The following is a 25,791-nucleotide window of genomic DNA, read 5'->3' on the forward strand; positions in this document are numbered from 1 at the left end:
CTGAATAATTGAACGCCGCACGGGTATAAATGACAACCAGTTAGCAAGTAAGTAGGTGTTTTCTCAATCCGACTCGAACATGACGGCGGCATTATATGGTTGTGTCACATCCGAAGCGTCATACGTCATTACGTGGTATTGTTACGTCGACACGAAGTGTTGCACCAGACAGTGAATATTAATTTCAGGGTTAGCCAACACACCATTTTGAATCTGTGCTCAAAAGCCAGCAAGCTAGCTTACATTAGCATTTACAGTGTGCTAGTAGTGCTGCTAGAAATCAAGCTCCAGCAATGTCAATGTGGAAGGGACTGCACATGACAGCGCGTGCTGCTCATGGAATTCATGTTTCCTCGCGATTTATCCATAAACACACGCGACCCTGCACCCGAAACATCAGCACTAGTAGACCCGTGCAAAATGATTTCTTCAAAGGTGAGATAATCAACTTTGTTTTCACTGTTGCGTTTGTGTCCTACCCAGTAGCGATTTTAGCATGGCATTTTTGGTGGGGCTACAAAAAAAATGGTTGGATGCATTCCGGAAAAGCCACAACACAACATTAAACAATGCATTAATTGCACTATAACGGCGACAGACGGTGCCCACAAACTTTTGGGCCTATATAAAGCTGTCCCAACAGCAGTTCCAACATGAAACAGTTAATTCAGACTAAAAAAAAATCATAGCTGACTTGCGTAAACAAATGTGGTTTCTACTGACAATCGAGATGTACAAACGATGGCGTAAGGGGGGCGGTAAGAGGCAGTCCGTCATTTCGATTAAGACATTAATGAGCGGGCGACTACTGACGTAGTCATAACTTTGTACAGCGATAGAATTCAGAACATGGGCAGTTCTTAGTGTACCTCCTGTACAACAAGTCAGAACCACAGGACAAATAAAGGGGGCATATAAACAGATAATCAAAGTTCACAGACAATGAATTTCTTTAAAACAGGTTATAGGCTACATGTGCACCACCAAGTTAGAACACATGCATTGCTTGCTGTTTGGGGTTTTAGGCTGGGTTTCTGTACTGCATTTTGTGACATCAGCTGATGTAAGAAGGGCTTTATAAATACATTTGATTGAACAGTAGGTGAAAATAGACCCAAAGTCACATTAAACACAGTTTGGGTCTTTGTGTGTCAAAAAAATGTCATGTAACACTTTGATGCATTAAATAAACTTGTTTAATTTGACACGTCAAATAACACTATTCCATTATAGAATGTTGTGTATGATGAATTTGCATGTGCCAGCACAACAAGCACACCTGCCAACAAGCACACCTGCCACGAAATATGTTTACAGTACTGCGTTGGTGAAAATAGACTACATTTATTAGTGAGGCACGTGGGCTACTAACAGCTTACTACACAACATACACTTAGTATTACTTTCTTAGCTACAGTATACATATCTCCCTTGCATAGACATTTTTGGACTCACCTCGAAGGTGGCGTGGCGGTCCATTGTGGTCAAATTTTGTCATCAGTCTGGCATTCTCTGGATTTATGGTGGGAACTCAGAGGGGGGAAAAAGCCACTCCATTGAATAGCAGGCTAACATTGTTGAATTTGGCTGACATTTTGGATATCTACCCTTACTAAGGACTGAAACTTGGCAATGACGTACAGTCCCCATGAGTGACGGAACACTGAGCCAATCACGGCTCAATGCTCCTATTTTCTGCTGGCTTGCCTCACCACCACAGAAAACACTGAGCAAGGCTGAAACACCTGCATTTTGGAGCTGCTTTACTCAAGAAAACAAAAGAGACCATGTGTGTATGCAACTTTATTAACGTCTTGTGGATCAGTTGGACACTAGCGTCCCATTTCAACAACTTCCGGTGAAATTGCCGAGCGCCAAATTCAAATTAAAATACTATAAAAAAAACTTTCATGAAATCATAAGTGCAATACATCAAAATAAAGCTTAGCTTGTTGGTAATCCAGCCGCCGTTTCAGATTTCAAAAAGGCTTTACGGCGAAAGCAATCCATGCGATTATCTGAGGACAGCTCCCAGCACACAAATGCATAAATCATTTTCAACCAGGAAGTTAAGACACGAAAGTTAGAAATAGCGATATAATATATGCCTTACCTTTGAAGGTCTTCTTCTGTTGGCACTTCAAAAGGTCCTAGTTACATTACAAATGGTCCTTTTGTTCGATCAAGTCCTTCATAAAAACTCAGTCCCGCTTCAGTCAAAAATCCACTCGGTTTCCCTCCTTCAAAATGCATACAAAATGAATCCCAAACATTACCAATAAACTTATCCAAACAAGTCAATCAACATTTATAATCAAACCTTAGGTACCCTAATACGCAAATAAACTATAAAATTTAAGACAAATCATTATTGTCTTTACTTGAGAAAAATAACAAGGAACGCACTCTCATTCACGCGCTTGGAAATACTACAGCCAAAATGGGAGACACCCAGAAAAACTACAATTTCTGGCTCATTTTTCCAAATACCAGCCTGAAACTCTTTCTAAAGACTGTTGACATCTAGTGGAAGCCCTAGGAACTGCAATGGTCATGATTTCGCCCTATTATAAAAGTGCCAGCCAATGAAATCAGTGGTAGGATGAATATTTTTTTTTGGGGGGGGGGGCTTGACCTCAGGGTTTCACCTGCCATTTCAGTTCTGTTATACTCACAGACATTATTTCAACAATTTTAGTGTTTTCTATCCAAATCTACCAATTATATGCATATCCTAGCTTATGGGCCTGAGTAGCTAATATGTGACACGGATTAAAACAGGAAAGCCCCCAAAAGATAATTAAATATATATGGGGCTCAAAACAGGTGTGACTCAATGACTGTTTGCCACGGGTCCTACCTAGTTAGCTAACTTACAGTGGGGAGAACAAGTATTTTTATACACTGCCGATTTAGCAGGTTTTCCTACTTACAAAGCATGTAGAGGTCTGTCATTTTTATCATGGGTACACTTCAACTGTGAGAGATGGAATCTAAAAACAAAAAATCCAGAAAATCACTGTGTGATTTTTAAGTAATTAATTTGCATTTTATTACATGACATAGGTATTTGATCACCTACCAACCAGTAAGAATTCCGGCTCTCACAGACCTGTTAGTTTTACTTTAAGAAGCCCGCCTGTTCTCCACTCATTACCTGTATTAACTGCACCTGTTTGAACTCGTTACCTGAATAAAAGACACCTGTCCACACACTCATGGCCAAGACCAGAGAGCTGTGTAAGGACATCAAGGATAAAATTGTAGACCTGCACAAGGCAGGGATGGGCTACAGGACTGTAGGCAAGCAGCTTGGTGAGAAGGCAACAACTGTTGGCACAATTATTAGAAAATGGAAGAAGTTCAAGATGATGGTCAATCACCCTCGGTCTGGGCATTTCATATTCCTCTATAGAAGTTGAACTACTACATGCATTTTGATTGTTGAAATTTTGTGCAGTTTGCTATAATATACTTTTTGTTGACATTGTGTTGAAGTGACTCCCTTACATAATTTTTGTATGGTAAACCCTGAATTTGAAATTACACTGCTCAAAAAAATAAAGGGAACACTTAAACAACACAATGTAACTCCAAGTCAATCACACTTCTGGGAAATCAAACTGTCCACTTAGGAAGCAACACTGGTTGACAATACGTTTCACATGCTGTTGTGCAAATAGAATAGACAACAGGTGGAAATTCTAGGCAATTAGCAAGACACCCCCAATAAAGTAGTGGTTCTGCAGGTGGTGACCACAGACCACTTCTCAGTTCCTATGCTTCCTGGCTGATGTTTTGGTCACTTTTGAATGCTGGCGGTGCTTTCACTCTAGTGGTAGCATGAGACGGAGTCTACAACCCACACAAGTGGCTCAGGTAGTGCAGATCATCCATGATGGCACATCAATGCGAGCTGTGGCAAGAAGGTTTGCTGTGTCTGTCGGCGTAGTGTCCAGAGCATGGAGGCGCTACCAGGAGACAGGCCAGTACATCATGAGATGTGGAAGAGGCCGTAGGAGGGCAACAACCCAGCAGCAGGACCGCTACCTCCGCCTTTGTGCAGGAGGAGCACTGCCAGAGCCCTGCAAAATGACCTCCAGCAGGCCACAAATGTGCATGTGTCTGCTCAAACGGTCAGAAACAGACTGCATGAGGGTGGTATGGTGGCCCGACGTCCACAGGTGGGGGTTGTGCTTACAGCCCAACACCGTGCAGAACGTTTGGCATTTGCCAGAGAACACCAAGATTGGCAAATTCGCCACTGGTGCCCTGTGCTCTTCACAGATGAAAGCAGGTTCACACTGAGCACATGACAGACGTGACAGAGTCTGAAGACAGCGTGGAGAATGTTCTGCTGCCTGCAACATCCTCCAGCATGACCGGTTTGGTGGTGGGTCAGTCATGGTGTGTGGTGGCATTTCTTTGGGGGGCCGCACAGCCCTCCATGTGCCCGCCAGAGGTAGCCTGACTGCCATTAGGTACCGAGATGAGATCCTCAGACCCCTTGTGAGACCATATGCTGGTGCGGTTGGCCCTGGGTTCCTCCTAATGCAAGACAATGCTAGACCTCATGTGGCTGGAGTGTGTCAGCAGTTCCTGCAAGAGGAAGGCATTGATGCTATGGACTGGCCCGCCCGTTCCCCAGACCTGAATCCAATCTGGGATATCATGTCTCGCTCCATCCACCAATGCCACGTTGCACCACAGACTGTCCATGAGTTGGCGGATGCTTTAGTCCAGGTCTGGGAGGAGATCCCTCAGGAGACCATCCGCCACCTCATCAGGAGCATGCCCAGGCGTTGTAGGGAGGTCATACAGGCACGCGGAGGCCACACACACTACTGAGCCTCATTTTGACTTGTTTTAAGGACATTACATCAAAGTTGGAACAGCCAGTAGTGTGGTTTTCCACTTTAAGTTTGAGTGTGACTCCAAATCCAGATCTCCATGGGTTGATAAATTTGATTTCCATTGATAATTTTTGTGTGATTTTGTTGTCAGCACATTCAACTATGTAAAGAAAAAAGTATTTAATAAGAATATTTCATTCATTCAGAATGTGTTTATTTTAGTGTTCCCTTTATTTTTTTGAGCAGTGTATATCTGAAAGGTAAAAATAACTGTCTGTAACATGTTGAAATTCTTCTTGTAGTTGGTGTGAATGTCATGTATTACCATAAAGTACCTCTGCGGCCAGATATGAGAATTAAGTCACTTTTGTAGTAGCAACCAGATAACTAGAATGACAAATTTAGAGTGCCTTACGTCCTAATAGAAATATCAATATATTATATATTATTAATATATTTCTCAACACAGATCTCGAGAACCAGTTCAGAGCGTTCAGGGAGAAAGCGGCAGACGCCATGCCTGGCAGTGACTGGACTCCGTTTGAGAAGACCTCCTCACTCCCCCCTGAGAGGGCGGACATCGTGATCGTAGGAGGTGGCGTGGTGGGCTGGTCCATTGCCTATTGGCTGAAGCAGAAAGAGATGATTCGGGACGGGGTGCGAGTGCTGGTGGTTGAGAGGGACCCCACTGTGAGTGGCCTTGGCTGTGTCACGTGACCTCACTCACATCCACTGAATACATTTGAAGCTCAAGCAATGTTTTATTTATCTCTCCTGTCTCTGTGTGCACTTATTCACTTCACTGGTTTTAAAGGAAATGACTGGCATAAGAATATGGTGGAAACTCCCTGTACCCATGTCTCTATCGATCCAATGCTTTTAGATTTGTGGCAAGTAGTAAACAAGTGCACATTTCAGTAGAAAATGACATTATTGGGATGCACCCTCAGGCTTGGGGCTGTCCTAATGGTCTCTGAAACCTTCCTTTCCATGTCACCTTTCCTTGATGGCCAAGTATAAACGAAGAGACTGGACTCTTAAGTCATCTTAGATCAGATGCTCGTCAAATCATTAAAGGACTGCTACACTAACACAGTAGTGCACGGACTGAATCTAGGTGTTAATCTGTATCTTCTATCTCCCTGTCTCCAGTACTCCCAGGCTTCCACGGTGCTGTCTGCTGGGGGGATTCGACAGCAGTTCTCCTTGCCAGAGAACATCCACCTGTCCATGGCCTCGGCTGACTTCATGAGGAACATCAATGTAGGACACTGACCACCAGCTAGTATCAGCCATTGGGTCACTGTGACCACCAGCTAGTATCAGCCATTGGGTCACTGTGACCACCAGCTAGTATCAGCCGTTGGGTCACTGTGACCACCAGCTAGTATCAACCATTGGGTCACTGTGACCACCAGCTAGTATCAACCATTGGGTCACTGTGACCACCAGCTAGTATCAACCATTGGGTTACTGTGACCACCAGCTAGTATCAGCCATTAGGTTACTGTGACCACCAGCTAGTATCAGCCATTAGGTTACTGTGACCACCAGCTAGTATCAGCCATTAGGTCACTGTGACCACCAGCTAGTATCAGCCATTAGGTCACTGTGACCACCAGCTAGTATCAGCCATTAGGTTACTGTGACCACCAGCTAGTATCAGCCATTAGGTCACTGTGACCACCAGCTAGTATCAGCCATTAGGTCACTGACCACCAGCTAGTATCAGCCATTAGGTTACTGTGACCACCAGCTAGTATCAGCCATTAGGTTACTGTGATCACCAGCTAGTATCAGCCATTAGGTTACTGTGATCACCAGCTAGTATCAGCCATTAGGTTACTGTGATCACCAGCTAGTATCAGCCATTAGGTCACTGACCACCAGCTAGTATCAGCCATTAGGTTACTGTGATCACCAGCTAGTATCAGCCATTAGGTTACTGTGATCACCAGCTAGTATCAACCATTAGGTCACTGTGACCACCAGCTAGTATCAGCCATTAGGTTACTGTGACCACCAGCTAGTATCAGCCATTAGGTCACTGTGACCACCAGCTAGTATCAGCCATTAGGTTACTGTGATCACCAGCTAGTATCAACCATTAGGTCACTGTGACCATCAGCTAGTGTCAGGTTATTTACTCATAATACAGTTGACCATTTCCCTGTCAATATATGGCCAAGCTGCAGTCAACATGTACAATTTGTATCTATTATTGGATCCCTATTAGCTGCTTCCTGAATATACAAAAGTGTTTTTTGTTCTTCATTTAAGGTTTGGGTTTTTAAGCATAAGGTTAGGGATAGTTAAAAAAAAATTTAGGGCGATATTGTGGTACTTCTGTCTTTGCAGCTTGGCATGATAGTGACAACTATACATTTGTTTATGGCATTCCTTAGATCTGTTGAAGTGTTTTATTTATTGTTTCAGTGTAAAGTGATTGACAGTGTGTTGTGCCTTCCCAGGAACACTTGAGTGTGCTGAATGACGAGCCCGTGGACCTGCAGTTTAACCACTCCGGATATCTTTTTCTGGCCAGTGAAAAAGTGGCTCATATCATGGAAGAAAACTACAGCACCCAAAGGTAAACACTTGTACCCTACACTTATGCACCAAACACACAAATATCCCATTATGCAAATATTTAAATGGACCCGGATGTCGTTTTTTGACAAATGCTATTAATTTTAATTCCAAATGAGGTATGCTGGAGCAAAAGTCTCTCTTCTTTCACCGACACAACTAAAGGAGAAATGTCCATGGATCAACACTGATGGAGTAGTGCTGGCTTCATATGGTGAGTACAGATCTTCGTTATTATGAGTGACGGACGAGATAATCATTTCAGGTAATACTAAGGTGGCATAATCTGGGTCCATGCAACAATAAGACAATGAACATTGTCTTCTTTAAAGCAAATGGAGCATATGCAGTCTTGGTACAATGACTGAGAGCCAATAAGCAATATATTCAACATTTCTGAACAGTTGTAATATACACGCAGTGGCCAGCGATCCCTGTTAACCTGTTGATACTCCCCATCCAGTATCCGGGATCGTGAATAAAGCCTCAGGCTCATTAGCATAACGCAACGTTAACAAATAAAATGAAAATAATGCACCTGCTCTCAAGCTTAGCCTTTTCTTAACAACACTGTCATCTCAGATTTTCAAAATATGCTTTTTAACCATAGCAAATCACTAATTTGTGTAAGAGTATGCTAAGCTAGCTTAGCATTTTGAGTAGCATTTAGCACGCAACATTTTCACAAAAACCAGATAACCAAATAAATAAAATCATTTACCTTTGAAGAGCTTCAGATGTTTTCAATGAGGAGACTCTCAGTTACATAGCAAATGTTCAGTTTTTCCTGAAAGAGTCTTTGTGTAGGAGAAATCGCTCTGTTTTGTACATCACATCTGGCTACCGAAACGAACCGAAAATTCAGTCACCAAAACGTCAAACATTTTCCGAATTAACTCCATAATATCGACCGAAACATGGCAAACGTTGTTTGGAATCAATCCTCAAGGTGTTTTTTCACATATCTCTTCATTGATATGCAGTTCGTGGAAGCCTGCCTTCCCCTCAGAATCGCATGGAAAAATACCAGCAGCTGAAAAAGACGCACCAATTTCGACGGAGGACACCGGGCGGACACCTGGAAAATGTAGTCTCTTATGGTCAATCTTCCAATGATATGCCTACAAATACGTCACAATGCTGCAGACACCTTGGGGAAACGACAGAAAGGGCAGGCTCATTCCTCTCGCATTCACAGCCATATAAGGAGACAATGGAAAACGGAGCCTCAAAAATCCTGCTGGTTTCCTGGTTGCCGTTTCATCTTGGTTTTGCCTGTAGCTCCCGTTCTAGGGCACCCACAGACAATATCTTTGCAGTTCTGGAAAATTCAGAGTGTTTTCTTTCCAAAGCTATCAATTATATGCATAGTCGAGCATCTTTTTGTGACAAAATATCTTGTTTAAAACGGGAACGTTTTTCATCCAAAAATGAAATAGCGCCCCCAGAGTTTCCAGAGGTTAATAGTTACACCCAACTAGTACTAGGTCGGATCCCCCTTTGCCTCCAGAACAGCCAGAATTCTCTGGGGCATGGATTCTAGGTGTCGGAAACGTTCAAACTTTGCTCAGTTATCAAGTAACCTAATGTGTGCCAGGAAAACATTTCCCACACCATTATACCACCTCCACCAGCCTGTACCGTTGACAGCAGACAGGTAGGGACTCTGCCATCAGCATGACGCAACAGGAACCGGGATTCGTCAGACCAGGCAATGTTTTTCCACTCCTCAATTGTCCATTGTTGGTGGAGCCGCTTCTTCTTGTTTTTAGCTGATAGGAGTTTATCCCGGGTGTTGGTTGTCTGCTGCTGTGGCCCATCTGTGACAAGGACCGACAAGTTGTGCGTTCGCGAGATGCCTTTCTGCACACCACTGTTGTACATAGCTGTTATTTCCACTGTTACCCAGTGAAGCATGCTTTCAGTGCATCAGTCCAGACTCATATCTGTCAAATAATTCACTGATTAACCTTTTACACTCATACCTGTATACGTGTTGAAAATGTCAGATTTGGACACTGATAAGTGCGTAACTTGGAATGCAGTGGGCAGAGCTCAGGGTCTCTGCTTCACAGCTCTGTATGGGTTTTGACTGAGTCATTCTGAACTTGAGCACTGCTAGCAACAAGAAGTTGCCCCCATGCACATTTTTTGTCTGAGTGAGGAAATGTTGTAAATTACGAGGACTCTGTATTTTGAAAGATGAGACGTTGAGGATGATTAAATACCGCTTGGATGTCATACAAGCAAGACAACCACCCAAGTCCAAATGACACATTTCCATATCATAAAACTCATGTAATATAGTGCCAACGTTTACAATCACTATGTTTGACGTTCAGTTACAAGATGACATGACGTTATACCCTGGGTTGTCCTGAACATAATGAGCCTGTTGTATTGTGAAGGACATTTGCTGTGGATCACAGGCGGGGATGCATAACTGTTCCAAACAAAACAACCACAATGGCACAGCTAGGAGACTAACAAAAAGCACCTTATAGTTTGCTGCGAAAAGTACAGTAAATGTAAAATGCACATCAAATCAAGAGTCATGTTTGGATTCCGTCTTGTCAAATGTTGTCCTGACTTTTAGTCTAATTTTAGTCTAACTGTTCCCTTTAAATTGCTAATATGGTTATGCATATGCCTTCCATATTTCTAATGCAAGAAACATTTCAATTTATCCCTATCCATATAGGCCAATTCCCACGAGTGTAATGGGGTAAGCTACTGGAACACTAGGGAGTATGTATTGCATAACTTTTCCAGTAATGTTGATCTTATCAGTGGAACAATATAATTTTTATTTAACTAGGTAGGCCAGTTGAGAACAAGTTCTCATTTACAACTGTGACCTGGCCAAGATAAAGCAAAACAATGCGACAAAAACAACAAACACAGAGTTACACATGGGATAAACAAACATACAGTCAATAACACAATAGAAATCTGTATACAGTGTGCAAATGAAGGAGGTAAGGCAATAAATAGGCCATAGTGGCGAAGTAATTACAATTTAGCAATTAACACTGGAGTGATAGATGTGCAGATGAGGATGTGCAAGTAGAAATACTGGTGTGCAAAAGAGCAGGAAAAACAAATATGGGATGAGGCAGGTAGTTGGTTGGATGGGCTATTTACAGATGGGCTGTGTACATTTACATTTTAAGTCATTTGGCAGACGCTCTTATCCAGAGCGACTTACAAATTGGTGAATTCACCTTATGACATCCAGTGGAACAGCCACTTTACAATAGTGCATCTAAATCATTTAAGGGGGGGGTGAGAAGGATTACTTTATCCTATCCTAGGTATTCCTTAAAGAGGTGGGGTTTCAGGTGTCTCCGGAAGGTGGTGATTGACTCCGCTGTCCTGGCGTCGTGAGGGAGTTTGTTCCACCATTGGGGGGCCAGAGCAGCGAACAGTTTTGACTGGGCTGAGCGGGAACTGTACTTCCTCAGTGGTAGGGAGGCGAGCAGGCCAGAGGTGGATGAACGCAGTGCCCTTGTTTGGGTGTAGGGCCTGATCAGAGCCTGGAGGTACTGCGGTGCCGTTCCCCTCACAGCTCCGTAGGCAAGCACCATGGTCTTGTAGCGGATGCGAGCTTCAACTGGAAGCCAGTGGAGAGAGCGGAGGAGCGGGGTGACGTGAGAGAACTTGGGAAGGTTGAACACCAGACGGGCTGCGGCGTTCTGGATGAGTTGTAGGGGTTTAATGGCACAGGCAGGGAGCCCAGCCAACAGCGAGTTGCAGTAATCCAGACGGGAGATGACAAGTGCCTGGATTAGGACCTGCGCCGCTTCCTGTGTGAGGCAGGGTCGTACTCTGCGGATGTTGTAGAGCATGAACCTACAGGAACGGGCCACCGCCTTGATGTTAGTTGAGAACGACAGGGTGTTGTCCAGGATCACGCCAAGGTTCTTAGCGCTCTGGGAGGAGGACACAATGGAGTTGTCAACCGTGATGGCGAGATCATGGAACGGGCAGTCCTTCCCCGGGAGGAAGAGCAGCTCCGTCTTGCCGAGGTTCAGCTTGAGGTGGTGATCCGTCATCCACACTGATATGTCTGCCAGACATGCAGAGATGCGATTCGCCACCTGGTCATCAGAAGGGGGAAAGGAGAAGATTAATTGTGTGTCGTCTGCATAGCAATGATAGGAGAGACCATGTGAGGTTATGACAGAGCCAAGTGACTTGGTGTATAGCGAGAATAGGAGAGGGCCTAGAACAGAGCCCTGGGGGACACCAGTGGTGAGAGCGCGTGGCGAGGAGACAGATTCTCGCCACGCCACCTGGTAGGAGCGACCTGTCAGGTAGGACGCAATCCAAGCGTGGGCCGCGCCGGAGATGCCCAACTCGGAGAGGGTGGAGAGGAGGATCTGATGGTTCACAGTATCGAAGGCAGCCGATAGGTCTAGAAGGATGAGAGCAGAGGAGAGAGAGTTAGCTTTAGCAGTGCGGAGCGCCTCCGTGATACAGAGAAGAGCAGTCTCAGTTGAATGACTAGTCTTGAAACCTGACTGATTTGGATCAAGAAGGTCATTCTGAGAGAGATAGCGGGAGAGCTGGCCAAGGACGGCACGTTCAAGAGTTTTGGAGAGAAAAGAAAGAAGGGATACTGGTCTGTAGTTGTTGACATCGGAGGGATCGAGTGTAGGGTTTTTCAGAAGGGGTGCAACTCTCGCTCTCTTGAAGACGGAAGGGACGTAGCCAGCGGTCAGGGATGAGTTGATGAGCGAGGTGAGGTAAGGGAGAAGGTCTCCGGAAATGGTCTGGAGAAGAGAGGAGGGGATAGGGTCAAGCGGGCAGGTTGTTGGGCGGCCGGCCGTCACAAGAAGCGAGATTTCATCTGGAGAGAGAGGGGAGAAAGAAGTCAGAGCACAGGGTAGGGCAGTGTGAGCAGAACCAGCGGTGTCGTTTGACTTAGCAAACGAGGATCGGATGTCGTCGACCTTCTTTTCAAAATGGTTGACGAAGTCATCTGCAGAGAGGGAGGAGGGGGGAGGAGGATTCAGGAGGGAGGAGAAGGTGGCAAAGAGCTTCCTAGGGTTAGAGGCAGATGCTTGGAATTTAGAGTGGTATAAAGTGGCTTTAGCAGCAGAGACAGAGGAGGAAAATGTAGAGAGGAGGGAGTGAAAGGATGCCAGGTCCGCAGGGAGGCGAGTTTTCCTCCATTTCCGCTCGGCTGCCCGGAGCCCTGTTCTGTGAGCTCGCAATGAGTCGTCGAGCCACAGAGCGGGAGGGGAGGACCGAGCCGGCCTGGAGGATAGGGGACATAGAGAGTCAAAGGATGCAGAAAGGGAAGAGAGGAGGGTTGAGGAGGCAGAATCAGGAGATAGGTTGGAGAAGGTTTGAGCAGAGGGAAGAGATGATAGGATGGAAGAGGAGAGAGTAGCGGGGGGAGAGAGAGCGAAGGTTGGGACGGCGCGATACCATCCGAGTAGGGGCAGTGTGGGAAGTGTTGGATGAGAGCGAGAGGGAAAAGGATACAAGGTAGTGGTCGGAGACTTGGAGGGGAGTTGCAATGAGGTTAGTGGAAGAACAGCATCTAGTAAAGATGAGGTCGGCGTATTGCCTGCCTTGTGAGTAGGGGGAAGGTGAGAGGGTGAGGTCAAAAGAGGAGAGGAGTGGAAAGAAGGAGGCAGAGAGGAATGAGTCAAAGGTAGACGTGGGGAGGTTAAAGTCGCCCAGGACTGTGAGAGGTGAGCCGTCCTCAGGAAAGGAGCTTATCAAGGCATCAAGCTCATTGATGAACTCTCCGAGGGAACCTGGAGGGCGATAAATGATAAGGATGTTAAGCTGCAGCGATCAGCAACCTGCTCTGACAGCGGATGCTTATAGTTAGTGAGGGAGATATGTCTCCAACTTGAGTGAATTTTTGTGTGATTTTAGTTTTTTTTGCGATTTGTTCCAGTCATTGGCAGCAGAGAACTGGAAGGAAAGGTGGCCAAGGGGAGTGTTGGCTTTGGGGAAGACCAGTGAAATATACCTGCTGGAGCGTGTACTAGGGGTGGGTGTTGCTATGGTGACCAGTGAGCTGAGATAAGCCGAAGCTTTACCTAGCAAAGACTTATAGGTGACCTGGAGCCAGTGGGTTTGGTGACGAATATGTAGCGAGGACCAGCCAACGAGCGCATACAGGTCGCAGGGGTGGGTAGTATATGGGGCTTTGGTGACAAAACGGATGGCACTGTGATAGACGACATCCAATTTGCTGAGTAGAGTGTTGGAGGCTATTTTGTAAATGGCGTCGCAGAAATCAAGGATCGGTAGGATAGTCAGTTTTACGGGGGTATGTTTGGCAGCATGAGTGAAGGAGGCTTTGTTGCAAAATAGGAAGCAGATTCTAGATTTAATTTTGGATTGCAGATTTTTATTTTATTATTATTATTTTTTTTACCTTTTATTTAACCAGGCAAGTCAGTACGACTTGTAAGAACAAATTCTTATATTCAATGACGGCCTCGGAACAGTGGGTTGACTGCCTGTTCAGGGGCAGAACGACATTTGTACCTTGTCAGCTCGGAGGTTTGAACTTGCAACCTTCCGGTTACTAGTCCAACGCTCTAACCACTAGGCTACCCTGCCGCCCCGATGCTTAATATGAGTCTGGAAGGAGAGTTTACAGTCTAGCCAGACACCTAGCTATTTACAGTTGTCCATATATTCTAAGTCAGAACCGTCCAGAGTAGTGATGCTGGGCGGGCGGGTGCGGGCAGCGATTGGTTAAAGAGCACGCATTTTGTTTTACTAGCATTTAAGAGCAGTTGGAAGCCACAGAAGGAGTGTTGTATGGCATTGAAGTTCGTCTGGAGGTTAGATAACAGTGTCCAAAGAAGGGCCAGAAGTATACAGAATGGTGTTGTCTGCGTAGAGGTGGATCAAAGAAGCACCCGCAGCAAGAGAAACATCGTTGATATATCCATAGAAAATAGTCCGCCCGAGAATTGAACCCTGTGGCACCCCCATAGACTGCCAGAGGTCCGAACAACAGGCCCTCCGATTTGACACACTGAACTCTTATCTGAGCAGTAGTTGGTGAACCAGGCGAAGCAGTCATTTGAGAAACCAAGGCTGTTGAATCTGCCGATAAGAATGCGGTGATTGACAGAGTCGAAAGCCTTGGCCAGGTCGATGGTGACTGCTGCACAGTACTGTCTTTTATCGATGGCGGTTATATCGTTTAGGACCTTGAGCGTGGCTGAGGTGCACCCGTGACCAGCTCCGAAACCGGATTGTATAGCGGAGAAGGTACGGTGAGATTCGAAATGGTCGGTGATCTGTTTGTTCACTTGGCTTTCGAAGACTTTAGAAAGGCATGGCAGGATGAATATAGGTCTGTAACAGTTTGGGTCTAGAGTGCCACTCCCTTTTTGAAGAGCGCTTTCCAATCTTTAGGAATCTCAGACGATACGAAAGAGAGGTTGAACAGACTAGTAATAGGGGTTGCAACAATGGCGGCAGATAATTTTTGGAACAAAGGGTCCAGATTGTCTAGTCCAGCTGATTTGTAGGGATCCAGATTTTGCAGCTCTATTAGAATATCAGCTGTCTGGATTTGGGTGACGGAGAAGCGGGGGGACTTGGGCCAGTTGCTGCGGGGGGTGCAGAGCTGTTGGTTGGGGTAGTCAAGTGGAAAGCATGGCCAGCCGTAAAGAAATGCTTTCCTAACTGACTGTATATTGGTTCCTGACTTCCCTGAAAAGTTGCATATCGCGGGGACTATTCGATGCTAGTGCAGTACGCCACAGGATGTTTTTGTGCTGGTCAAGGGCAGTCAAGCCTGGAGTGAACAGGGGCGCTATATCTGTTCTTAGTTCTACATTTTTTTAAAGGGCATGCTTATTTAAGATGTAGAGGAAAACACTTAAAGGACAACCAGGCATCCTCTACTGATGGGATGAGGTCAATATCCTTTCAGGATACCCGGGCCAAGTCGATTTGAAAGGCCTGCTCGCAGAAGTGTTTTTGGGAGCGTTTGACAGTGATGAGGGGTGGTCGTTTGACCGCGGACCCATAACGGACGCAGGCAATGAGGCGGTGATCACTGAGATCCTGGTTGAAAACAGCAGAGGTGTATTTAGAGGGCAAGTTGGTCAGGATGATATCTATGAGGTTGCCCATGGTTACGGATTTCGGGTTGTACCTGTTAGGTTCCTTGATAATTTGTGTGAGATTGCTTAGATTGTAGGACGGCTGGGGTGTTAAGCATATCCCAGTTTAGGTCACCGAACAGCACGAACTCTGAAGATAGATGGGGGGGGCAATCAATTCACATATGGTGTCCAGGGCACAGCTGGGAACTGAGGGGGATCTATAACAAGCGGCAACAGTGATGGACTTTTAAAAGTAGAAGCTCAAACTGTTTGGACATAGACCTGGATATTATGACAGGGGGGCTAGGGGCTCTGCAGTAACATAAATCAATGAGAGCTACCCTAAACAACAGTATAAAAGGCATATTGACATTAGAGAGAGGCATAAAGCAATCACAGGTGTTGATTGAGAGAGCTAAGATAACAACGGGTAAATGGGCAGAGAGGGTCAGTTAGCTACACACAGGGCCTGAGTTCGAGGCTGGGGCCGGCCGATAAACAAGATAATAAACAAGATAATCCTGTTAGTGTCCTCACACACTGCTTGTGGAAAAAAGCAATCCATCAATAAATTGCAACCTTGCACAGACACGCCCCATAATTTTGCTAGCTAGAATCAATTAAATGACTTCCTTCCTGGGTTAAGCATAAACTCTCTTCTCCCAAATGATCTGTACTTTGACAACGTCACCTCATCCCTTTGCCCTTTTTACACCCAGGGCTGGAGAACGAGGGCTGGTTCGACCCCTGGATGCTGTTGAACGCTTTCAGACGGAAGGCCATCTCCATGGGGGTCTACCAGTGCTTTGGAGAAGTCACAGGTTTGTGCTTCTGCTATCACAGCATTGTGGAACAGACAAGCCATGTACACACTGGTTTAGCTTGGCTCTGTAACCTATCCAAGCTGTACATTGATGATTTTGGCGATGCTGTGTTTCAGGTTTTAGTTACACCACAAACACAATGACTACTGCAGAAGGAGACAAGGTGGATTTCAGGAGAATCAAATATGCTAATGTAGGTATGACTCCTGATTTGTGCAAGGACATGTTTTACTAAACATTAACTCTAATTCAGTTGCTGTGTTTCCCTTGATCTCCTGTGTTTTGAGGGAAAATGAATTGTGTGCAGATCAGAAACTAATTTCTGAATCAACATCTAAAGATTAACACCAAGATCCTCACTTCAGTTAATCAACACAGGGTTGAAAGGGAAAAAAACTGAGTCGGGCAAAACATTTTGCAACAGTAAACATCATCCCCCACGAATGATGCCAGGTCTCTCTGGCAAGACACATCATTCACCCAAGTTTGTGACTAATGGACAAACAGAGACTGATCCACAGTCCTCTCCCCAATTTCATCATAGGGGACAACAATCTGTATTTTACAGTAATTTGGACGTGTTCAAGTAATTCCGCCCCATTTCAAAATGTCCCTACTGAACGCAACCCAGCTCACAGTAGCTAGGACCTCTCTACCGTTATGGTCCCTTCCTAATTGTTGGTCCCTGGTGTCTTGAGTAGGTCCAGATGCCCAACAGTCTGGAGTACCAGCCTGTGGAGTGTGCCATCGTGGTGAACGCTGCAGGGGCCCTCTCCGGTAAGGTGGCAGAGATGATGGGCATCGGGCTCGGCCCAAAAGACACCGTCGCTGGAATCCCGCTACCCGTGGAGCCCAGGAAAAGGTGCGTTGGATAGAGCACCACCCCCCGATGTACTGCATTTGTCAGAACAAATCATTTACACCATGTTGCTGACAGCTAGCTTTCTTTCAGCCCTTATTGGGTTCAGTCATAACACTGATATAATATTCACAGGCTACTCCGGGGAGAAATGCTAACTGTATTAGGTCTCTGTGTATTATGTGTTTGTGGTACTGTCTAATATATCAGTGTATTTGTTGTGGGTCTTCGTCTAGGTTCATCTATGTGGTCCACTGTCCAAACGGGCCAGGGCTGGACACTCCCTTCCTCGTAGACTACTCTGGAGTGTACTTCAGACGAGAGGGGCTGGGAGGAAACTACATTGCTGGGATGTCACCAGAAGAGGTGAGGAAGAGGATTGCCCTATTCCTCTAACTTAATTTTGGAACCCTGAGTCACCTGACGAGGTCGCTTTTCCAAAAATTAGCTAGATTTTAAATTAGGGTAACCTCGAATAATGGTTAAATAAACAGCATTCAGTAAGCTCAAATGGGAGAAAATGTTTTGAGTCAGAACTCAAACAATTTAGTTTTTGGTTGAGGGATTTCTCCTTTCTCCCGTCTTTGCTCTGAACTCGCCCCAAGAGTCTGGGAAGTGGTCTTCATTATATGCAACCCCATCAGGAAGAGGAGCCAGAGACCAATAACCTGGAGGTGGACCACCAGTTCTTCCAGAACATCTGGCCTCATTTGGCTCACCGGGTCCCTGCCTTTGAGTGCCTCAAGGTAAATTGATGTGACATTGCAACCATAGAATTACATAGTAATATGGGTCATATTGGTTGCAACCTTCCTCACCTCTGAAAACTAGGTTGTGTTCAGTAGGCACCAAATGTTATAAACAGGGTGGGACAATCCATATGCTCTAATTAACTTTCCCTTTTCATTGGGAAAGTCAGTTGATAAATCTATTGCTAGTGTTTCTGCTTTTGTCCTTTTGTGCTGCTTTCGAATTAGCTCCATATCGCATCCAATAACGTCTATCCCTCAAATTTTAACATTCGTCTCGCATCACTCCTTTCAGGTGAAGAGTGCATGGGCCGGCTTCTACGACTACAACACCTTTGACCAGAACGGCATCGTGGGCATGCACCCGCTGGTCAACAACATGTTCTTTGCCACAGGCTTCAGTGGGCATGGGCTGCAGCACTCGCCGGCAGTAGGTCGCGCCATGGCCGAACTCATCCTGGACGGGGGCTTCAAGACCCTGGACCTGAGCGCCTTCAGCTTCAAACGCATCATGACCAAGGAACCCATATTAGAGAGGAACATTGTCTGAGAGGGAGAGTCTGACATTTTTACGAAGGGAGGAAAGAGTGGAAAGAGGAATGCCTTGTCGCATTCTACAGTCTTGTGGGAAATATGGTCTCGAAATAAGAGTTTGCCAAAGTTTCTGGTAAGGTGAATGGTGTCCTATTAATTTCTTCACTAAAGTGCATGAGGGAGTAACTGCACATTTCACAAGCTCAATTCTGTGGTCTACCGGTGAGACCACATGGCAGCGGCCTCAGCCAAAGTGCTTTGCACTTAAACAGTCACCCATTGCTCAGAACTCCGACCGCAAGACTGAATGGGAAAATATGGGATGCGCCAGAAATGCATCTCAGGAACGAGTGAGGGACTTTGTGGGATGAGGAAGAGAGGAGGGTAGAAGAAAGAGCCTTGACAGCAAACATGAACTTCTGAAGTAAGCATGGAATTTAGGATGCCCAATATCTAACCTACTGTACAATAAGGTACTGACATACAATGCGTTAGCACAATTAGAAAGGCTTTTATTTGAATATTGGTGTAATTTCCATTCCTCCGATGGTAAACCTGTATTGAATGGCTTGATTATGCATCTTTTTTTATTTTATTTAACCTAGACATGTCACTTTACTCTTGATCACGTAAGCATTCAACTGTATTTGTATAAGAAAAAGTGAAGTTGGAAGTTTACATACACCTTAGCCAAATACATTTAAACTCAGTTTCACAATTCCTGACATTTTAATCCTAGTAAAAATTCCCTGTCTTAGGTCAGTTAGCATCACCACTTTATTTTAAGAATGTGAACTGTCAGAATAATAGGAGAGTGACTTACTTCAGCTTTTATTTCTTTCATCACATTCCCAGTGGGTCCGAAGTTTACTGAATTAGTATTTGGTAGCATTGCCTTTTAAATTTGGGTCAAACATTTTGGATAGCCTTCCACAATAAGTTGGGTAAATTTTGTCCCATTCCTCCTGACAGAGCTGGTGTAACTGAGTCAGGTTTGTAGGCCTCCTTGCTCGCACATGCTTTTTCAGTTCTGCCCACACATTTTCTATAGGAATGAGGTCAGGGCTTTGTGATGGCCACTCCAATACCTTGACTTTGTTGTCCTTAAGCCATTTTGCCACAACTTTGGAACTGGCTTGGGGTCATTGTCCATTTGCAACCAAGCTTTAACTTCCTGACTGATGTCTTGAGATGTTGCTTCAATATATCCACATAATTTTGGTTAAATAATGCCATTTATTTTGTGAATTGCACCAGTCCCTCATGCAGCAAAGCACCCCCACAACATGATGCTGCCACCCCCGTTCTTCACCCCCGTTCTTCGGCTTGGAAGCCTCCCCTCCCCTTTTTCCTCCAAACATAACGATGGTTATTATGGCTAAACAGTTATATTTTTGTTTCATCAGACCAGAGGACATTTCTCCCAAAAATATGTTCTCTGTCCTCATGTGCAGTTGCAAACCGTAATCTGGCTTTTTTATGCCGGTTTTGGAGCAGTGGCTTCTTCCTTGCTGAGCGGCCATACAGGTTATGTCTATATAGGACTGGTTTTACTGTGGATATAGATCATTCTGTACCTGTTTCCTCCAGCATCTTCACAAGGTCCTTTGCTGTTGTTCTGGAATTGATTTGTGCTTTTTCGCACCAAACTACATTCATCTCTAGGAGACCGAACGCGTCTCCTTCCTGAGCGGTATGACGGCTGCGTGGTCCCATGGTGTTTATACTTGCGTACTATTGTTTGTACAGATGAACGTGATATCTTCAGGCATTTGGAAATTGCTCCCAAGTATGAACCAGACTTGTGGAGGTCTCCCAAAAAAATTGGAGGTCTTTGCTAATTTTCCCATGATATCAAGCAGAGGCACTGAGATTGACGGTAAGGCCTTGAAATACATCCTCAGGTACACCTTCAATTGACTAAAATTATGTACATTAGCCTATCAGAAGCTTCTAAAGCCATGACATAATTTTCAGGAATTTTCCAAGCTGTTTAAAGGCACAGTCACCTTAGTGTATGTAAACTTCTGACCCACTGGAATTGTAATACAATGAAATAATCTGTCTAAACAACTGTTGGGAAAATTACTTGTCATGCAAAGTAGATATCCTAACCGACTTGCCAAAACTATAGTTTGTTCACAAGATATTTGTGGAGCGGTTGAAAAATCAGTTTGAGACTCCAACATAAGTATGTAAACTTCCATCTTCAACTGTACATGTGATGCAGTAAAGACGTCAATCTATTGTATAAAAAAAGTTAACACTTGTGATCAATAGTAAAATGAACTAGATTTTGAAATTGAAGCCATGGGTTTCTAAACGATGTGCAATGGCACATCAATTTACCTCATTGCTGCCCACCAAAATTAGCCTACATTTAGGCTATTGTTTGTATTTCACACTGTTGGCGTGAAAATGTGTAATGCTTGTATAGATGTCAACCCCAGTTCATGTTATCGTCACCAATCAACTGCATTACAGTTAAACAACTACCACCCCCAATTTCTATATGCTAGTTATTCTACCAGCTTATACGAACGGGCAATGGCATTTAGCAGACAGTTTTGTAAACCTGAAACGGACAACTTCTAAATATATTTGGCTGTTTTCACTGCACAATATCCAAATCAGATTTTAGTAACCACCTTGTGGGCCTGTTTAACATCATGATGGATTTGACAAATATCCACTTTGTTAGATCAGCTTCTTGAATGTGCGACAGTGTGCGTCCCATCATCCCCCCCACGGTCTGCGTCTGATGTGTGGTTGTTTTCTTCAGTGTGCACTCCTATGTGATGTGCATTGCTTATTTTACAGGCCAAATTTCACATTTACTTCCTTAATATGTAAAATGACTGCCTTGTTTGAATGTTTAGCCAAAGAGTTTTTATTTTCAGCACATACTGGGGGGAAAGCCCACCAATTCCCATACATTGAAAGTCATAATGTAAATGTGACATGTAAACCGATAGACAAAATGTAACATGGCAGCTTCCACTCAAGCTCTAATTGGAGTAGATGAACACGTCTCCAAAACAATATCATTTCTTCTTCTTTATCAGCATATCCAATACAGATGGCGCTTTGTGTTTTTTACCTTCAAAAGCAAGAGAAAGAGTTAGTCCATTTCTATAAATTCAAACCATAGCAAATAGGGGTGTGATGTTTTAAATGAATTTGGGATTGTCAACGTTTTGATTTTTTTGTGTGCAAATAATCCTACAACAATACTGTAAATAGAAAGATGCATGTCATCTTCTAATTATTTGCCACTGATAAAGCGCTCCACACCTCATTGTCATTATTAGTTGGGAGAATGGCAGTGAGACATGAAAGCAACAGCAGCTAAGTCCTGTATGACAATACTTTAGTTAAATGAGAAGGTGATGAAATGCAAACTTTGAGGGAGAATTGAGCTACAGTAGCAGTACTGGTGCAATGCTGAAAGGGATGCACCGTGAGACCCATGCTGTTGCTGGCAGCAGTGGGATAAGGGACAGAGTGAAAAAAAATCAATGATTGCAACCATTGTCAATGGTAGAGGATGTCTACTTCAGTACCCTAATGGCATATCTAGAACCAGACTACAAGATGCCATGTCGAAAAACCACCACGGACCTGATGGAGAAATTTACAATGATTGCTCTCAAACACCATTGTTGGACGTCTATGAACACTGCAACGAGTCATCATATTGATGAGAAGTGTGAAATGAAGTCCCATGTACTGAGAACATGGAGAGGCTCAAAGAGAACCTAAAACTGCATTTATACCATCATTACTGAGTGAATGGGGGACAGCAGTAAGGGGAGTGCCGTTGGATAGGTAGCCAGGACTGCGTTTTAGATTATTTTTTTTAATTAAAACGCTTTAATGATAAATGGCAGTTTAAACGCTAAGAAAATGTGTACATTTGTCACATCCCTAATTGTAAACAATGAGCTCCAATGAATCATTCCATCAAGGATATAGCAGTACATTTACATTTAAGTCATTTAGCAGACGCTCTTATCCAGAGCGACTTACAATGTTTATTAGGACATGGAACAGCTAATCTGCAGTCCCTGTCCTAAATACCGACAATTAGTCCTTTCATCAACAGTAACGTTAGTTGTCAGTACTAGCGATTTAAGTAGTAATTTGTAAGGCATTCAGGGTGATATTCTGACTTGGTCCATGTGCACAACTTGGACTTTCGCATATCATTTATTGATATCAATGGGAGATTTGCATGTAAGTTTGAGCATGCATATCCAAAGTCAGAATATGGCGCTCTGTGTTATCCTATACTATGGTTAAGGTTAGGGACAGCTGATCCTATAGCTGTACCTAGGGAAAACAAACCTTTCTCCTTGCTGGGTGACGCATCACTGGAATGTGGGGATCTCTTTGCGTAGGCTGCCTTCATCCTCTGGATGTTCTTCTTGCTGATCACCTCGTGCTCCATTATGGGCCGCGGGTAGTCCTTACCTACGATGCACCCCGCTGCCTCCTGGACGCTGTGGGGAGCCTTCCACGGCTCGTAGATGTACTGAGCTGGGTACTTCTTCAAGTGGGGCAGGTATTTCCTACAACACAGATGATTGTGATTGGTTAGAACTTGAAGGGGGGGGGGGGGGGGGGTGTCCTTCCTACAATGCACAGGTTCATGATTGGTTGTGGTTAATCATCAATTAACATATCATAAATCGCACTCACAGCTTTCCAATCATTTTTAAAACGTATGGTCTGTTTACATAATTTAGGGTTACGGTTGGAATAAATGGGAATAACTTGTAAATGATTTATAATGACTTTAAGGGTGACTATAATTCCATTACACTTTGATACATCACATTCCTTTTTATTTTTCTGCATAAGTAAAAGCAGGAAATGTATCACATGCCTTTACTCTCATTCATTCCAATTAGACTGGATTTGGATTTCTCCCTGACCAAGGTGGCTGCCATTTTTGCCCCATTATAGAACTGAGAGCTTATGACAGCCCCTTTTATTAATTGAAAAATATCTTACCAGTTTAGGATTCAGATTAGAGGTTGGCCGGTTTCGAGTTTTCATAATCGGTAACCGGCATTTTTGGACACCGATCATGGACGATTACATTGCTGGCTGACTGCCTTTTATGCGAGTGCAGCAAGGAGCCAGCTAGCATTAAACGTGTCTTATAAAAAAACTATCTTAACATGATAAACTAGTTATCTAGCTTGTCCTGCGTTGCATATAATCGATGCGGTGCCTGTTAATTTATCATTGAATCACAGCCTACTTCACCAAACGGGTGATTTAACAAGCTCATTTGCCAAAAAAGCACTGTCGTTGCGCTAATGTGTACTTAACCAGAAACAACACCTTTCTTAAAATCAATACACAAGTATATATTTTTAAACCTGCATATTTAGTTAATATTGCCTGCTAACATGAATTTCGTTTAACTAGGAAAATTGTCACTTCTCTTGCGATCTGTTCGACAGAGTCAGGATATATGCAGCAGTTTGGGCTGCCTGGCTCGTTGCAAACTGTGTGAAGATCATTTCTTCCTAACAAAGACAGCCAACTTCGCCAAATGGGGGATGATTTCACAAAAGCGCATTTGCAAAAAAAGCACAATCGTTGCACGAATGTACCTAACCATGAACATCAATGCCTTTCTTAAAATCAACAGACAAAAGTATATATTTTTAAACCTGCATATTTAGTTAAAATAAATTCATGATAGCAGGCAATATTAAACTAGGGAAATTGTCACTTCTCTTGCGTTCATTGCACGCAGAGTCAGGGTATATGCAACAGTTCGAGCCCCTGGCTCGTTGCGAACTAATTTGCCAGAATTCTACGTAATTATGACAACATTGAGCAATGTAACAGCAATATTTAGACTTTGGGATGCCACCCGTTAGATAAAATACGGAACGGTTCCGTATTTCACTGAAATAAACGTTTTGTTTTCGAAAAGATAGTTTCCGGATTTGACCATATTAATGACCTAAGGCTTGTTTTTCTGTGTGTTTATATTATAATTAAGTCTATGATTTGATAGAGCAGTCCGACTGAGCGGTGGAAGGCAGCAGCAGGCTCGTAAGCATTAATTCAAACCGCACTTTACTGCGTTTGCCAGCAGCTCTTCGCTGTGCTTCAAGCATTGCGCTGTTTATGACTTCAAGCCTATCAACTCCCGAGATTAGGGTGGCAATACTAAAGTACCTATTAGAACATCCAATAGTCAAAGGTATATGAAATACAAATGGTATAGAGAGTAGTCCTATAATAATAATTACAAACTAAAACTTCTTACCTGGGAATATTGACGACTCATGTTAAAAGGAACCACCAGCTTTCATATGTTCTCATGTTCTGAGCAAGGAACTTAAACGTTAGCTTTCTTACATGGCACATATTGCACTTTTACTTTCTTCTCCAAAACTTTGTTTTTGCATTATTTAAACCAAATTGAACGTTTCATTATTTATTTGAGGCTAAATTGATTTTATTGATGTATTATATTAAGTTAAAATGGTGTTCATTCAGTATTGTTCTAATTGTCATTATTACATATACAGTGGGGCAAAAAGTATTTAGTCAGCCACCAATTGTGCAAGTTCTCCCACTTAAAAAGACGAGAGTCCTGTCGTTTTCATCACAGGTACAGACAAACAGACAAAATTAGGGGGAAAAAATCCAGAAAAATCACATTGTAGGATTAATGAATTTATTTGCAAATTATGGTGGAAAATAAGTATTTGGTCACCTACAAACAAGCAAGATTTCTGGCTCTCACAGACCTGTAACTTCTTCTTTAAGAGGCTCCTCTGTCCTCCACTCGTTACCTGTATTAATGGCACCTGTTTGAACTTGTTATCAGTATAAAAGACACCTGTCCACAACCTCAAACAGTCACACTCCAAACTCAACTATGGCCAAGACCAAAGAGCTGTCGAAGGACACCAGAAACAAAATTGTAGACCTGCACCAGGCTGGGAAGACTGAATCTGCAATAGGTAAGCAGCTTGGTTTGAAGAAATCAACTGTGGGAGCAATTATTAGGAAATGGAAGACATACAAGACCACTGATAATATCCCTTGATCTGGGGCTCCACCATTTGGATGATCCAGAAGAAGATTGGGAGAATGTCATATGGTCAGATGAAACCAAAATATAACTTTTTGGTTAAAAACTCAACTCGTCGTGTTTGGAGGACAAAGAATGCTGAGTTGCATCCAAAGAACACCATACCTACTGTGAAGCATAGGGGTGGAAACATCATGCTTTGGGGCTGTTTTTCT

General features: G+C 43.8%; 2 protein-coding genes across 5 annotated transcripts in view; one reads left to right on the top strand and one right to left on the bottom strand.

Annotated features, from left to right (window-relative positions):
* On the top strand, nt 1-21,803 carry foxred1 (FAD-dependent oxidoreductase domain containing 1). 2 transcript variants are annotated; one of them, XM_064977820.1, is made up of 11 exons: nt 1-435; nt 5,323-5,543; nt 6,006-6,116; nt 7,325-7,443; nt 7,562-7,656; nt 16,261-16,362; nt 16,482-16,558; nt 17,067-17,227; nt 17,461-17,590; nt 17,830-17,970; nt 18,269-21,803. In XM_064977820.1, exons 1-11 carry the CDS (start codon nt 294-296, stop codon nt 18,521-18,523), a joined length of 1,554 nt encoding a protein of 517 aa, XP_064833892.1. In that variant the 5' UTR covers nt 1-293; the 3' UTR covers nt 18,524-21,803. The 2 variants fall into 2 exon arrangements, with proteins under 2 accessions (XP_064833892.1, XP_064833894.1); XM_064977822.1 differs by having other exon boundaries at nt 45-435; nt 17,869-17,970.
* cry5 (cryptochrome circadian regulator 5) overlaps nt 21,476-25,791 on the bottom strand; it is a 12,355-nt gene continuing 8,039 nt past the window's right edge. For 2 of the 3 annotated variants that reach the window (XM_064977817.1, XM_064977818.1), the window contains exon 10: nt 21,865-23,078. In XM_064977817.1, coding sequence (XP_064833889.1) covers nt 22,790-23,078 — 289 coding nt within the window. In that variant the 3' untranslated portion in view covers nt 21,865-22,789. Of the gene's footprint in view, nt 21,608-21,864; nt 23,079-25,791 lie in introns of those variants that run through there. The other variant, XM_064977819.1, reaches the window with a different exon arrangement.

This window comes from Oncorhynchus masou, chromosome 11, assembly GCF_036934945.1.
Source record: "Oncorhynchus masou masou isolate Uvic2021 chromosome 11, UVic_Omas_1.1, whole genome shotgun sequence".
Lineage (NCBI taxonomy): Eukaryota > Metazoa > Chordata > Actinopteri > Salmoniformes > Salmonidae > Oncorhynchus > Oncorhynchus masou.